This window comes from Plectropomus leopardus, chromosome 10 (genome assembly GCF_008729295.1).
Source record: "Plectropomus leopardus isolate mb chromosome 10, YSFRI_Pleo_2.0, whole genome shotgun sequence".
In the NCBI taxonomy this organism is placed as follows: domain Eukaryota; kingdom Metazoa; phylum Chordata; class Actinopteri; order Perciformes; family Serranidae; genus Plectropomus; species Plectropomus leopardus.
The window spans coordinates 20,085,706-20,102,602 of record NC_056472.1 but is presented as its reverse complement, the minus strand read 5'-3'; the positions used below and the strand labels follow the sequence as shown (position 1 = coordinate 20,102,602).

The following is a 16,897-nucleotide window of genomic DNA, read 5'->3' as shown; positions in this document are numbered from 1 at the left end:
CATTAATATTGAAAGACATTTTAACTCTATAATGTAATGTCATTGGCAAAAAGAGCCACTCAAGACTTTTGACTTATGTCATTTTCATAAAGTAATGTCACTTAAAAGAAGAATATTTTGTTGTTCTACTTTATTCTCCAGAATATACATTGCCATCATTCCTGAGAGGGGCATAAAAGCAAGCCATGAGATAGTGCAAAGCAAGATGAGTGGGAGGATGGTCAAAAAGAAGGCAACGTCAGTTAATCCACATCTCCACACTCAACATGAAGCTCAGTGGCTTCAAGTGGGACATTGTGTGATTTTTTTTACACACACACACGCACCACTATCTCACTCAGCCACTCATTCAAACATGCATTCACCAACTCACTCACTGACTGTTGCACTGGTGACATGTTTTTATGTTAATATTTGATAATGAAGTACATAATGAATACTGTATCATCTTCATTAATTATTATTATTATTATTTTTTTTTTTATTTTTTTTTTTTTTACATTCTAATTAAATGCAGTATCCATACAGTAGAATCTTACATATCGTAAATATACAGTTCTTTACTGGCAAAGCTGCTGCCAGTAAATTACTGTAAATTTATTATAATACATTAAGGAACTGTAATTGTATTTACAGCAATATACTAGAATTCTAAAATACAGTAAGGAAACTAAAAATACAGTGCTTTGCTGGCAAAGTTGCTGCCAGTAAATGACTGTATATTTACAGTGAAAGGTTTTACAGTGTAGAGTTAAAACATTTACTAATGGTGCATATGATATTTCTGATCTTTTGAGCCATTTTAAATTATTCAATGTATTCCTTTCAGTAAAAGTTTTATTAACTTTGGGTTTTTCTTCCTGCTTGTGTATCTCTTTCAACCCCAGATTTTTGCACAATGTCCTGTAAGTGACTGACTTAGAGTCAGTGAATCCTGTCATCAGGTAGACTTCAGCCTCCTGTGAGGGCATGTGTAGGCCTATTAAATACACTCCTCTAAGTGATTTAGTTAGTTAATTAATTGCCATGTGCAGATTTATTTAAGCCACACTGTTACCAGCCCCTGTAAAGCTCCACAATCAGTTTATCTAATAAATAAACCATTTGCTCCCCCAAAAGTGACCAGCAGTTTGCTGCAGAGCCAAACGTGCCCCTGTTGGTGGACCACTGGAAGGCCATTGGTTGAAGGGACAGGCTATTTGCATATACCAGGGCTTATAGTCCCACAGCAAAGTCAGAGTTTAACACAGTTGTGACTCGACCTAACACAGCATTAGTGGCGGGTCATCTTCATCATTTATGACTTATTTTGGCAGCACTTTTTAACCCTTCAACATGGGATTTTGCAAGATTGCAGTGCTGTGCGTAGTGCTTTCTTTATTTTTACATTCTGTTCAGTGTACAACAACAAGATATTTCACCTATGAAGAGGATGCGCCGGGGACAGAGATAGGAAATCTGTCCCAAGATTTAAAGATTGATCCAGCCGATGACCCTGACACATCTTTCCGCTTCATGCAAGAAAACAACTCCTCTGTGATTGAGATGAGAGAGATTGACGGACTCCTGAGTGTCGCAGAGGTAATCGACAGAGAGCAGCTCTGTCCCAGATCCCCGCGCTGCTTCATCACCTTCGACGTCGTGGCCTTCTCCAAAGAAAAGTTTCAGCTCATACACGTAGAGATCGAGGTCAAAGACATTAACGACCACTCTCCACATTTTATGCGCAATGAGACGCACCTGGAGATTGTGGAGAATGTCCCGCTGGACTCCAGATTCCCGCTGCAGATTGCTCTCGACCAGGACGTGGGTGAAAACTACATTCAGAGGTATAACATTTCCCCTTCTACTCATTTTGCCATTGAAGTGCGCGATCGGGAGGATGGAGTGAAGTTTGCAGAGCTGGTGCTGGTGAGGGAGCTCGACAGAGAGGTGGAGGACTCTTACACTATCGAAGTGACTGCAAGTGACGGAGGAGTGCCTGCAAAGTCCGGGTCAATGATTGTAAATATCAGCGTGTTGGACTTTAATGACAACAGCCCGACGTTTGAGCACAGCTCGCTAAAAGTTGAGCTGAATGAAGACGCGCCGGTGGGTCACCGGGTTCTCAAAGTGCACGCGTTTGACCCCGACGACGGCGTCAACGGCGAGGTGACGTACGCGTTTGCTGACGGGCTTTCACCAGAAGCGGGGCGCCTTTTCCACCTTGATCCTTACTCCGGGGACGTGACATTAAAGGCGCTGGTTGATTTTGAGAAAAGGAGGTCATACGAGCTAAATATTAAAGCGTCAGATTCAGGCGCGAGCTCTGTCCCGTCCAGCTGCAAAGTTGTGATCGACATCGTGGACGTGAATGACAATGCACCTGAGATCAGCATCAAGCCGATGACTTCCAGCAGTGATGGGGTCGCCTACATCACAGAAGCTGCAGCTGCGGAGAGCTTCGTGGCTCTGATCAGCACCTCGGACAGAGACTCTGGCTCCAACGGGTACGTGCGCATCAGCCTGCTCGGGCACGAGCATTTCACCCTGCAGCAGGCATATGGGGACTCTTTCATGATTATCACCAGCACTACTTTAGACAGAGAGAAGATCTCAGAGTATAACCTGACTGTGATTGCAGAGGACCTGGGCAGCCCACCCTTTAAAACTGTCAGGCAGTATACAATTCGTGTTACAGATGAGAATGACAACCCCCCTCTCTTCAGTAAGTCACTTTATGAAGTTTCAGTGCTTGAAAATAACATCCCAGGCTCATATGTAACCACTGTTGTTGCCCGTGATCCTGATGTGGGGAAGAATGCTAAAGTATCATACAAACTCATAGATTCAGAGGTGCCAGGAGGATCTCCAGTGTCCACTTATGTGTCTGTGGACTCACTCTCAGGGTCTTTGTACTCTTTAAGGTCTTTTGATTATGAAACTCTGCAGCAGATTGAGCTGGTCATCCAAGCTGAAGACAGAGGGTCCCCCTCATTTTCAAGCACATCAACAATCAGAATAAGAGTTGTTGATCTGAATGACAACTATCCATACTTTACCTTCCCTGTCTTTGTGAACGACTCTGCTGACATCCCTCTGCCTTTTAATGCACCTGCTGGCTATCTTGCCCTCCGCGTCTCAGCTGAGGATGAAGACGAGGGAGTGAATGGCAAGCTCACTTACCAAATTGTACAAGGTGACCCGCAGCTTTTTGCAATGAACAAAGACACTGGAGAAATTGCTTTGAAACAATGGCTGACATCTGAAATTGGAGACATGCTGGAATTGAAAATCGCCGTGAGTGACAATGGCAGGTCCCCGCTCTCCAGCAGTGCCACCATTAGGTTTGTTGTTTCAGACACACAGCCCTCTGAAGACCAAGTTGTCATTGTGTTGCGGTCAAGTGATGAAGAAGGCTCTGGCTTGGACGGCTCGCTAATTGTCATTATTATGCTCAGCGGGGGCTGCGCTTTGTTGCTGATTGCAATAGTGGTTGTTGTTGTGACATGCAAACTCAGCCGTGGTGGGAGAAACCAGGGCTCAAAGAGAGAGGTGTGTCACAGCCTGTTTGACAGCAGGCCCATGCCCATGCTCGGCTCAACAGAACCGAACATATACACCGGCCAGCGAGGCTTCTTCCACGATAGGACCTCTTCGTCTCTGGATGGTTCCTGCCTGTATGAGGAGAGGAGTGGGGACTCAGAGACAAAGGTGAGTCAACTACAAGAGCAGGCATTTTTTTTCATCTTTTATTTTCATATGCATATGATGTTCCCAAGTGCTGCCTTGATCTTTGTGCCAGAAATGGAAACTAAGCTCTCTGCTGTCATTTGTTTGTTCTCTTAGATGTTCCTGCCCTCCAAGCATTTCCAAGCAACATCTGTGTGGCAAAGTGACAAATACTGCTTGCAAGTGAGGTAAGACAACTACATGTAATTTCTTCCCTCAGATAGGATAAGCTTTATTCACAGTCAAATCTTGCTGTACACAGAGGGTACTTAACATGCACCGTGCATGCATTTTGTTGCTTGTGGCATTTCAGTGGAATGAGGTTAGACGGGTTGGATAGAGATGGGCCTTGTGTGCGAAAAAAAACAAGATATCAATAATCAAGCTAATGTGGTGCAGTGGTGGCTCATACTGTATCTGTTGATTGTATTTGCAGTGGCATTGGCAACAGCGACCAGCTGAGCGTGAAGGACAGTGGCAAAGGGGACAGTGACTTTAACGACAGTGACTCTGATATCAGTGGCGATGGAGGCAAAAAGAACTTCAGTACCTTCCAGCCAAGGCTGAAGAGTGAGTTTTCCACTCTGAAGTTTGAAAGTTTTGACATCACTCACTGCTGAATTAAACATATATATTCTCCAGAATAACATAAATGATAAATGGTGATAATGTAATACCTGCATCACCAATTTCTCATCTTTATTTTATGCATTTCACTTTAATTTCAGGTTCATCCAGTGCTGCGAACAGCATGTCTGACTGCCAAGGCACGTACTGCGCAGTACCACCGCAGAGCCTCAGAGGCCCCAGAGACAATGCCTACACAATAGGCTTTTCCTCGGTTCCAGTCTTTAACAATCCTCATGGCTATCCCCACTTTTGGAAGGACTCTGGTTATGGCACAAATCGCCCCAAATCAAGAAGCAGCATACAGACCTTCTCCAGGACCGGGACCCTTCCTTCTTACTTTCCTCAGCAGCAGCGTGATGCGGGTGCTGGAGATGCTGAAATCCAGAACCAGAGTCCAAATATTGTAACTGTGGCTACGGCATTAGAGGTTGCAACTATCTTTTAAAACTTTGTTGTTGAGCTAATTGAGATGTACCCGGAAGATGTAAATATTTGTTAAGTAGGCTATTGCAAAGCTGTCAAAGGTGTATATATTTCTTTAGTTGTAAGGAATTGTTATAAAATGTTTATTCCTGTTACACTGTATCAGTTCACTGTACTCTATGATGTACATTGCCGTCTCTTTTTTTAATAAAAGTCTGATTGAAATCATAAAATTGTCATTTAGTTTAGTTTTTTCAAATATGATTTCACTATAAAACAACCAGATAAGACAATGCATCAATTTTACTGAAAAATATTGCATTTTGAAGATTAAATATCGCTCCCCTGCCAGTTGAGACTCCACTCTGAATTGGTAAACATGTACAACTCTCCCTCCAGTTTGAATCTACATGATCAAGACTCCAGTCAGCGATGATCAGATGTAAAATCTCAAGCTGCTGCATTACCTGGGAGACTGGCTTTGAAGACTCCTAGGTTACGCGGTGGAGTTTCTTGCATGCAAATGAGCGAGTAGAGACGATACTCAAGTGGAAAATAAAGTGTAAAGCATTATTCCTACAAAATCATGCGCAGTGCTGTCACACCTGGTTCGACTCTCCTAAATAATTTACATCTCCTTACACAACACTGTACAGCATGTACTATGTCGCTCTGCAACTTTCTGACAATCATTTGTCGCCGTGAGGGGCAAATGTTTAGCTCTTGCATGTTGACATAGCTGTAAAATGGGACAAAATATACATAAAAATAAAATACAGTTTTCTCCTGTACCTCTTCCTCTGCGCTCCGACATTGATGAGGCACTTGCTCGCCTGGCTTTACTGTCCTATTTGCAGAACAGGTCACTTTTATTAAGTTCAATTCAACCCTATGTAGGGCAAGTGCAAACTGTCTCTGGTCCCCGAATGACTTATTGATGAACCATTGAGTGTAAAAAAAAAAAAAACAAACACATCAACAACACTGGTAAACATCACCCTGAGTACTGGTGTGTAGTTGCTGAGATTTTTATATGTAGCTGTAGCATACATATTACACAAAATATGCATTATTTTCTTACTCACATTTCTCAAAATAGAGCAGCAACAGAATTTTAGTAAATCCAGGACACACAGATGCAAGAAACCAGAAAGTTTAACTAAATTATGCAAGATAAAATCAATTAAATACATCTCTCAATCAAGGGACCATGTCCACAGGGAGGTGCATGGGTTTTCATCAACAACTTCAAATGTAAAGGCCTGCTTTAATATTGCTTTTCATCAACATTTTAGAATCTGCTCTCAAGTTGAGTAACTGAAAGGCAAACTAAAAAAAAAAATATGCATTTTAAATAATATTAAATACCTGCATATTTTTTTCATCTGCTCATGCAGAAGTTTGTCACAGCATTTTGTCCTCATTATTTTTAAGGTCACTTTAAATGAGCTTTTGATGTATGAAAGCAAATGAGACAAGAGTAAAGGGGTTGTTACAAACTACATAATAGCTATCTGAGGGCCAGTCCTGAAGAGAAAATAAATAGTTTCCAAAACTGCTGCCAAGGAAGAGCTATCAGTGGAAGCTGACGGCAGACTGAGCCATTATTTTTTTTTTCTGTTTTCTGTTCATCTGCAGTAAAAGGGGGGCTAAGAGCATAGCTCATTTGCATAAGCATAAATACCTGCTTTTTTGATAGCTGTGATAAAAGCTGGAATAGAGTGGATTAGATGCCTTTTTACATAACTGTAAAGCACTAAACAGAGTTCTGACACGTTACCACAATATGCCTCATGAATAGAGGACATTCAAAGACAATTTTGCCTATTTAAGTAGTTTTGATCACCTTTTTTAAAAATGTAATACTCCTCGTCTGCAAAGTCACGGCAGTTTGGAAATTGCAAAGTTATTAACTTTATTTTAGGCATAGAGTCCGCTGAGGATTCAAGGCCATGCAGTACAAAAGGCAAGCAATAAGAAAGAAGGTCATATTTGTGCCCCCAGTGATGTGCACTGGTCTGACAGATAGCCAATTGTAGAGAGAGGGAAATGCATTTATCAATCAATACAATATGATTCCCTTCATCATTGCTTCATATGCTCCTTGTAGGTCAAATAGTTGTGCATTGACCTGACAATTTGTGCCACAAGGTATATTCATCTGCGCAGTTTGGTATAAAATGTGTGTCTATTGGAGAAGTCACTGCTGGCAGACACTGTGTTCATTCCTATCCAAATGGACTTCACAATAATGTCCTGCAGCAGCTCTCGCAACACATTTGAAATCTCCGGAGGTAATAGAAAATGAGTGTTTTAGAGCTGGTTTTCAGCTCATCAGTAGTCCACTGACAAATGAGTCAGATCTGTGCACGTCATTTCTAGCCTCCGCACCTTTTGGTGTTAGGTCTATTTTTGACAAATGGCTAACTGTACGGTTGTGATTATGCTGCTATGGCCTTTTAGCATTTCAACTTTAATTCCCCAATGAACAAAGTGTGTAAAGATGGAGCCTTTTCTGAATCGATGTCGTTTGGTGCTCCAGGCCCATCCCACGATGCAATGTTTTGTACTACTCGCACCTCATCTTCATCTTTGTCTCAACTGCCAAGTGTGGATATTGACTTTTGGATGCTTTGAATTGTGGGGTTGGTGTGTGAAAAAAATAACACCATTTGTTTTCCACTTGACAGTTTGTCTAGAAGGAGAAGTTGTGTGTCTGTTTCATTCACCATTAAGATGTTGTCTGCTTCATTTACAATAAAGTTATATCAACCCAAGCTCACTCCCACAGCAATAGCTGATAATTTAAGATAGTTAAAATGTGAAACGTGGAAGGCAAAAACAGTAGTTTCTACAAAATTATAGGATGTTATCCCTGGGCTTTTTCATCCCTATAATGCTATCTAAGCATACAGGATGTCGAGGATAGAATCCGCTGTAAAGGCCAGGGATGGATCTATACTGTGGTCTTTTGTCACCTCAACAAATGCATATATCATAAAAGAAAACCTGACACAAGTTTACGTTTTGTAGTACAGCGGGTATATGAAAATTGTGCACTTTTTGAGAAAAGCATGAAATTTCTAACATAGTTAGGTTAGATCATATTGTTTATTTTCAGATGTGGAGGGAAGTCAGATTGGACCTCTGGGGACCGTGAGAGGTCAAATCCAAGATGGCCACTAGTCCTCGCCATCTGATGTTCAAACATGTTTAATTTTAATTTTTATTGGACTCTGTTTGAAGATTGATGGATTGATCTGCGGTTCGATCCCTGGGTCCTCCAGTCCGCATTTCAAAGTATCCTTGGGCAAAATGCTGATCTCTAAATTGCTCCTGATCTGTGAATGCCTAAATGATTGTAACTGGGTAACAGGTGGCACCTTGTATGGTAGCTTTGGCCATCAGTGTCTGAGTGGCTGAATGTGGCATTTAAAGTGCTTGTAAAGTGGTCAAAAGACAAGGAAGTCACTATACAAGTGCAAGTCAATTTGCAATTTACCATCCACATTACATACGTAAAGCAATGTGGGTTAGGTTCAGAAAAAGGAACTTGGTTGTGCATTATTATGTTACATAGGTTCCATTTAGGAAAGCAATGTTATGTAGGTCATGTTTAGGGAAAGAAATATGGTGATGACATACTTTAAAGTAAATAAAAGTTCATGCATGGGACACATGCATTAAGTGTGTACATTAAATACTTTTTATACTACATAGCCCGACTTGTTGGCACAAAGCCTTGAAGGCTTCCTCTCCAATGTGTGAACATAGACAACCTGGATAAAGACTTACAGATACCACATGATTAAACCAATGATGCCGGAATATAATTTGCATGTAGTCACACAGAAAAGGCAGAAATGTATTTTTTGCTATAAAGTAATATATTTTTGGGTATGGAGTGGCGTCACATTGTGGTTGTCTGATCACAACCATTTCACAACCAAACAAATAAATTGTCAATGAAATTTTGTTGTAAAAAAACCCCAATAAAGATACATTATTTATCTTATAGCAATAATATGATTGAGATGGCCTGGTTTTTAAGACAGGGTCCAATCGGGACCATTTTCCACCTGCAACTCAGCGGCTCCATCTGAGCATTGTTTGCTGGTTAGATACCACTCTCATATTTGTCAATTCACATATTGTTGTTGTTGGATGCAAACCTTGTATCTCCACATTTCAATATTTTTTTTTTTGTTTTGTTTTTTTTTTTATAAATGAATTCTATTGTTCCCCCTCTACGTCTGTCAGTAGGTTTTTTTTTTTTTTTTTACCATTTCTTAACCAATGAAATGTATCTAAAAGAGCTTATGACTAAACCTATCTCCATTGGATCCTTTTAAATACACAGTGTTTTTTCTAATTCCTGAAAAATAGCAATTTTGGAGATAGGAGGCTTGTGCCCAACAGCAGCAATATGAAGCCAGAACCAGCAACTGGTTAGCTTAGCATAGCATAAAGACTGGAAACGTGGAGAAACAACTAGCCTTGCTCTGGAGTTTTCACAGGTTGCCAGGCAACCAGCTGAGACTTTAGGAGGTCACTGCATATTACCCTCACAACAATTGTTGTTTTTACACTTAGTTTTTTTTTTGTTTGGATTAAACAAACAGGATAGACGGTGTAATTAGTGAGCTGCAGAGGTGCCTTTAGGTGAAATTTGTTACCTTTGAACAGAGCCGGGTGAGCTGTTTCCAGTCTCTATGCTAAATTAAGCTAACTGGCTTCTGGCTCCAACTTCATTGAAGGACAGACATGAGAGTGGTATTGATCTTTTCATTTAACTCTCGGAAAGAAAGCAAATAAGGCTAATTCCCCAAATGTGGAACGATTCCTTTAAACCTAAAATTGACCTATCAAGGACATACTTTCCTCTGCTTTCTCGCTCACTCAAATCATCCCATAAATAGTTGGATCTTCATTTTCTAATCTGAGCTGAGAACATTGTTTCCTCTTTTTGCCAAATTATGCCATATGCTTGCGTCTATGATAGTGCAAAGCTGTTCAAGCAGGAGCATGCGTCCGTGGTTTGCCCACTGTATTACACATGTCAGAGCATCAGACTGTGGTCTCAAGGTGCTGTCCTTAGTTGAACTGCTGCTTTTTCTGTTGCTGTTCGCTTTGATTCAGTTAATTCAAGGTATTATTTTGCTTCTAAATAGTATTGTTTTATATGTGTAGCAGCAACCTTGTCACACATGCATTTTAGTATGTTTTAACTATGCTTGAAATATCTTGTTTCATTTAGATTCCTTGCACAAAACTAGATTGGTGTAGACCTATAATTTAAGGGTTTGCAAAAACCTTAAATTATTTCTACAAGACAAAAGTTGCAGATTTTATCTTTATACAAGTATTTTTCATTTAGCTATAATGTTTTAATGGGTATCTGTGGAACTGAAGTGTCTGTTTTGAGAACACTGTAATGTGTTAACATTACGTTTGGTGTGATATGAACTCTTCTCAGAAGTGCAAAGTGCAGCTTAACTTGGAAGTGATGTTTGCAAGATTGAACATATTGAAGTTATGTAACTCTTTAATAAATATGGGACCAGTTCTAGCCACGAATGGACATTTAAAATATATTCAGGAAACATAAGACACAATTATGTTCCTTTGAGCACACAAGTATGCGAATAATGATTTAGATGAAGATTTAAAAAGAAAAAAAAAGAACAATGAGGTGCAGTGTGACATTCTCTCTAGACATCTGTGCCTGTGTGGGTTTGAGTGATTGATTTGATATATTTACTGCTTTAATATGATGTGCTAGATTCTTTTGTATCTCCGAAGTCAGATACAGATAATGACAAAGAGAGAGAAGTAGTAAGACACTACCATCAATTCATCACAGTAAAAAGAGCCCATTTCAAAGGAAGTGTTGTCAGACGATATGATGTAGAAGTCCTCTAGCCGTTTCAGCTGCCTCATCAATCACTACTATTTATTTTTTTTTTACATTATTATTGGAGGTATTTCCTAAATTTATAAATGTTCAAAACAAGGAAAAAGACAGATACTTATTCATTATTTGGACTTAATTCTCCAAGTGGTAGAAAGGAAAGCTGTCAGTGTATACAAGAACAACTATGGTATCTATTTTAAACATGTAATATGCTTTGTTTATGTGCAAAATATTGTGTGAGGCAACTATTTACATAGGTGAAGTAAAGTTACCCTCACTTCTAAATTAAGAACATACTGCCTGATTACTGCATGTAGCCTATAGCAAAACTGAGCAATGCATATCTGATCTATTTTAGTTCTTATACCACTAGGGGGAAACATCATGCTATGCAACCTCAAAACATTACAACTCAAACATCATTTACACATATGAGCCACAGTTTTACATAAACCAACCTGGCTCAAAAATGATAAGAATGATATCAAACTAAATGACATATTTAAGTTATTGCAGTTGCGACTGCTTCATTAAAGATATGTCACTGTTGAAGCAGGGAGGTGTAATTCATGAGCTGTTGCTGTGCTATTACAAAATGTCAGTTTTTAATGCCACATGAAGCCTGTGCTCAACAGCAACATCATGTTCAAGGTAGAAGGCATAAGGTAGATTTATTTGAATGAATGAAATTAAAGTTGACCCTAAATCCTGCTACATCTTTTTGGCATCAAAGGAGGGGTTGAGGAGTCTCGCTGTCTGGGGAAAGAAGCTGCTCTGTAGTCTGGTGGTTCTGCAGCAGAAACTTCTATATCATTTTCCAAATGGCAGCAGGGTGAACAGGCTGGGGTGGCTTCTGTCTTTCAGGGTCCTTTGGGCTCTGTGCAGACACCTCTCTTCACCGAGGTCACTGATGCTCTGTAGATGGGAACCAGTGATTCTGGGCAGTTTTAATCACCCACTGTCGAGCCTTCCTGTCCTGGGTCGTGCACGAACCATGCCAGTTGGTGATGTTTCTAGTCAGTATGCTTTCTATTGCTCCTCTGTAGAAGTTCACCAGGATCTGGCTCTGGAATTTTGTCTTCCTAAGTTTCAGTAGGATGTAGAGCATTTTCTGTGTTTTTTTTAACCTGGGTGCTGATGTGTGAAGACCAAGATAGGTTCTCAGTAATGGTGATTCCAAGGAACCTAAAGATGTTCACCTGCACCACCTCAGCTCCACTGATGTAGACAGGGGTGTGTGTCTTTGCCTCCTTCTTTCTAAAATCAACAATCAGCTCCTTGGTTTTACTGATGTTGAGCAATAGGTTGTTCTCTGTGCACCACTCTGCAAGAAAAATTTACACAATGTAATAATGTGTCTGTACTTTTCTATTCACGCTGCTATCTCAGATGCGTTCCCTCATTGTATGACATTCGGTGACAAGTTCACCACGCAGTAGCAGTATTGCTGTTTACATAATGTCATTAAAAGCTACCAGTAATTTAAAATTTCTCTCTCCAGGGTTGCAGCATCTGGAGGGTTCACACGTGTTGCATTCAAGTCTGCTGAACAAACAAATGACGAGTGCACTTAAAATGGGGCTTTGGCAATCAGACCATCGAGTGCTCATTTTCAGCTGGGGCACATTCATGAGTCATTCGATGCCACACATTCTGCTCTTTTATCCTAAAGTCTAGGTAAAGCAAAATGAATGATTTCTTTCTAAACACATTATAAATGTTACAAAATACTTGTTGAAAACATGTGAAAAGACTGCGAACTCCATGTAGTAATGCAGTTAGACCAGTGAGATGTTTTTTGGGGATTTTTATTAACATTCTGTATCTAGGATTTTTTTTTCAAACGGGCCTAAAAGTTTGCTCAATGATGCAATCCAACCAGCAGCTAACTCTGCAAGACAAAGCACATGTGTTGCACAAAAACTGAAGAGCAAGCCATCACGAAGCTAAAGACTATTGTTAGCAGCTTAACTAGTTGCACAATCACACATACACACACACACCCCAAGCCAAAGAACGAGAGAGCCGCCGTGCTGTGACAGACTCCTGTTCAGCATCTAATAGCAGCTAATGTTAACTGCAGGTTGGTCAGGTAACCACTTTGGCTGAATGACTGAAAGGAACGTTACTGACGGACATTCTGCTTGTGTTTATATGCTTGTAGCCTTTATCAGAGATGTTTATTCATGTATTTATTAGACTGAAAACACTAAAAAACATACTGCTATTTTTTCATGATTGAAAGCTCATTTTACAAGTTTTGTATTTTTTTTTTAAAAATAATTTAAATTTTGGCAGGGTGTAGTGACACATTTCTGTGGTGTGACAGGCTCATTACACATATTTATTTTTGCATTACCTGGACTTTAAACAAGACCAAGAACCAAACCCACACACGTATGCAAGCAAATTAATATTCTAGTTCTCGTCTTGACTGTAAATCATATTCATGATTCCATAGAAACACTTGGGATAACCAATCCACATTCCTATTGAGCATATTTACAATACCGTACAGCAAAAGCTCAAATCCCTATTGAGCTTGTATTCAGGATGAGCTGTTATTATGCCTCTTTATAAATAACAAATATCACTACGTGCATGAGTGAGCAGAGTATTCTGAATGTTACCTTAGCGACAGAAGAGGCAACAAAAAAAAAAATAACAATAAACATAAATGATCTCCCCTTAAGCTTCTTTGTTATATGGCGTCCATATAAACTGATTGAAAAACAGAATGCTCCATCTCATCAGGCTGACAGCCAGAGGAATATTAATTCGCTTTATCGCTGCATAAATGTACACATGGAGTGTCTGCTGCTTTCTCACCTCAGTAACAGGCTGCTTGACCTCTGTCTTAAACAGCAATGGCAGCGCCTGCAGTTCTCTATCTGCCGAGTGTGTCAGCTCGCACATAGAGCTTTGGTCCTGAGCTGATGATGATAAATCTGCGCCAGTTGTTCTACCAGTTGATTGTGGTTTTACTGCCGAGCCTGGAGAGTGTCTCATTGTGTCAGTGTGGGCCGTCATGGAGACAGCTGCCAAAGGAAGCAGCCTTTATGCTTTTCTGCTATATGGAAGAGAGAAATTAGGGAGAGAGAGAGCGGGAGGGAGCACAAAATAATATGTTGCATCAATCAGTCTAAATGACTTGCTTATGTAATTAGCTAACAATGTTTTGTTTCTCCGGTTCCCTGAAGTTATTAGTGGCTCACAGTTAACCTTGAAGTAATTGGAAAGGCTTCGTTGATGTTTCCCTATCTGTACGGGACTGACAGTTTATTTTTCTTCTCTGGATGGCTTCCCTCCTCTTTCATGTTGCTACAGTATTTATGAATTAGTTTCCTGTCACTTTACAGTACAGCCTAATACTAATTGGTGGTGAGATATATGGGTTATTCACATCCCACTAGGTGGCATGCTGTCTTCCTTCCTCCCCGACATTAACATGACTGAGAATTGTCGAAACTAATAACATGGTGTTGCTCCGGTTATACTGCCGCACAAATTACACCTTCCTTGAAAATGGCATAATCTCAAACATAAATTTATGCACTAACTCCGCAGCCACTGCTTCTCCAACTTCTCCCTGACATTTTAATTTGATGCTTCATCTGCAATTAGACATGCACTGCATGGCCATTGGCTTATTTTTATTTAGTGAGAATCAAACATTCACTTTGGACTTCCTTTTAATTTAAAAGCAGACTCAGCGCAGAGGTTTCACCCTCACTTCTTATTAAGTATTAATAACTCGGACAGTGTTTTCACTGAAAAATGAATTTAGCTGTCATGGTTTTGAAGACCACCATATCAGTGGCGTGCTATAGGACGCAATCTGAGTGTGAATGTGTCAGATGAGCTGTGTCTGTGAGAAAAAAAAGTCCTCATTGTTTAAATTTTTGATAAGAAAAACATCCAAAGACAGAAAACAGAAAAGCAATCTGTTAGGGAACATCTTGGAATGTTTGCGTAGCCGATGCTTTGCTCAGTTTTGTTCCATTTCTATTTCACACAGAAAACGGTTACGTCCTTTTTTTAATTTTCTGATAGTCCCTTCCCTCTGTCGGCCACTTTGCTGGATAGATATCTGCCCAAGAAGTTAATTTAAATGACTTTTTGAGGATGGCGATTGATCCGTTGCATACTAAATAACTTTCCCCGGCCTTAGATAAAGTGCCACTGCAGAAAGAATAAGGAAATGTCATGAGCTCCCCTAAATAGCACCGCTATTGTATCTATCTATTATCACTGTTTCCATCTAATTATGTAAGCGCTGCTCGTTCCGAGGCTCTCACCTTCGAGTAATCCCACACAGAATACTGAAATCGAGTCATTGTCAACATCACAAATCTTATAATGAATTTATCGCACTGTTGTACACTTCCTTAATACCCTGGGTTCTTTAAAAGGCATTTTTCAAGGGCTTGTGACTCATGTCTAATATTTAGCATATATAAAAACCAAAAAAGGGCTTTGTTTATTGTTTTCTTTGGGATTGTCAAGGATCGTGGAGAATGAGGCAGGTTTTCTTTTGTTTACCCAGGAAGATCACAGCCTGGGTCATATTAGAGATGTTTACTCCTCCTGTCAAAGGATAAGTTGTAAATTTTTAGCTCACAGGAAATGAAAGATGTAGTGGCGTGCTGAGTACAGACACCAAAGTAATGTCACCTTGAGTGAGCATTTCTCTTGTCTGGACTGGCAGGTGATATCAGAGGATAAACTCCGTTTTGACCTTGTGTTCACTCATCACAACAAAAACACAGGAGAAGAACAGCACCAAAAAAACAAAACGAACGAAAAAAACACACCCGTCACATTTCAAATATTATTGCTTCAGTCAGCTGATATCACCCGGCACGGCTGCAGATAACTGCTCTTCACTCTGTCTGCAGGAATGGATGGCTAGGTTTGATGTTAACACTGTTATTAAAAATGCAAAAAAACAACTAAACATATCTTCATTAACATTCAGTGCCATGTAGGTGTGATTGATTCCATCATCAACCAAGTCATTTTCGTGGCCAGCATAGGAACATCAAACACCATGACCTCCATTATTTCCCCTTTGAAATTGCATTCACTTTACTCGCCTCTCTGGCTCTCCAATACCTTGAATCATTTCTCCTGGGAGGTGTTTTTTTCTAACCTGCTGCTTCTCTGCCAGTCCTAAGAGCAGTGTAACCAGCAATTCTCTCACACTGTATGTGGGACACTTGAGCTAAGAGTGAGACGAGGCATCTGGCACAACCTTCCTGAGACTGTGCGCTAGATTCAGCTCGGTGAAATTTAGACAGAGGCCCCCCCAAAAATAAACTGGCACACATGATATATTTATCTTGATAATATATGGATCTTTTGTGGCACAGATCAAACTCACTCTTCGATACAGAGCACAGAGTTTCAGCAAAGAGATGGAAATAGATTTAAACATTCATAAGTCTTTGTTAAGTTTACTCCAAACTTGTGTATTCCAAAATCCCATTAAAAATAGCCTTTATTCCCTACTTTATCTAATTCTGAAAGGATTAGTTGTGAGAGTTAGATGAAAATATCAATACCATTCCTATGTTTGTGCTTTAAGTGCGGAGCTGAAGGAGGAAATTAGCTTAGCTTAGCAGTGAAGCTTGAAGCGGGGGGGGAACTGTTAGCTTTAGCCTTGTTTCCACCAAGCAGTCTGGTTTAGATTTATTTTTGAATTTCCATTGTCAAAAGTTGTGGATTGTACCAATAGATCCGCTCCATGCCTTCCTGTTTTTTGTTACTCCCCTGTTGAGGTACTTAGCACACTAATAGGCAGAGCTTGAAACACTGCAGTTTGTTGTTTGGTCAAGACAGAATCGAGACTATCTCCACAAGGACTCAAGGCACAAAGCACACTATTTTTAAATGTCCAATCAATTGTGACAACGACTCTGAACCCCAAATCCAGTTCATTTTCATTCTGAAAATGTTGGAGCATAACCACATGGCAATATATGTAGTGCAGATGTTTCTCTGCAGAGGAAACACACAGCCCATTGTGACTCCCCACTTGTCAAATACTGCCTCTTTGTCAGTGATCTTGGTGTCAGTTATCGACGCTATGATACACACCGAGCAGCGGTAGTTGTTGACGCGGCAGGCAACAACTCAACTCATCAAATACTGCTGCTTTGTCATGTCTTTTCCAAAAGTATTAGGTGGAAACCCTGCTTTAGATGCATCCAAAGCTTG

The 16,897-nt window shown here is 40.2% G+C and overlaps 1 protein-coding gene across 1 annotated transcript; it reads left to right on the top strand.

The window, feature by feature from the left end:
* The first annotated feature begins 1,335 nt into the window (after window positions 1–1,335).
* On the top strand, window positions 1,336–4,786 carry pcdh8 (protocadherin 8). Its single transcript, XM_042495359.1, has 4 exons — window positions 1,336–3,693; window positions 3,829–3,899; window positions 4,148–4,281; window positions 4,440–4,786. The coding sequence occupies exons 1-4, from the start codon at window positions 1,336–1,338 to the stop codon at window positions 4,784–4,786; spliced, it is 2,910 nt and encodes a 969-aa protein (XP_042351293.1).
* The last annotated feature ends 12,111 nt before the right edge of the window (window positions 4,787–16,897 follow it).

Excerpts from the sequence above, each read along its gene's own strand:
- pcdh8 (XM_042495359.1), top strand. The coding sequence starts at position 1,336 with ATGGGATTTTGCAAGATTGCAGTGCTGTGCGTAGTGCTTTCTTTATTT. Across the intron at positions 3,694-3,828 it reads GTGGGGACTCAGAGACAAAG|ATGTTCCTGCCCTCCAAGCA; the intron begins GTGAGTCAACTA and ends TTGTTCTCTTAG. Across the intron at positions 4,282-4,439 it reads CTTCCAGCCAAGGCTGAAGA|GTTCATCCAGTGCTGCGAAC; the intron begins GTGAGTTTTCCA and ends CTTTAATTTCAG.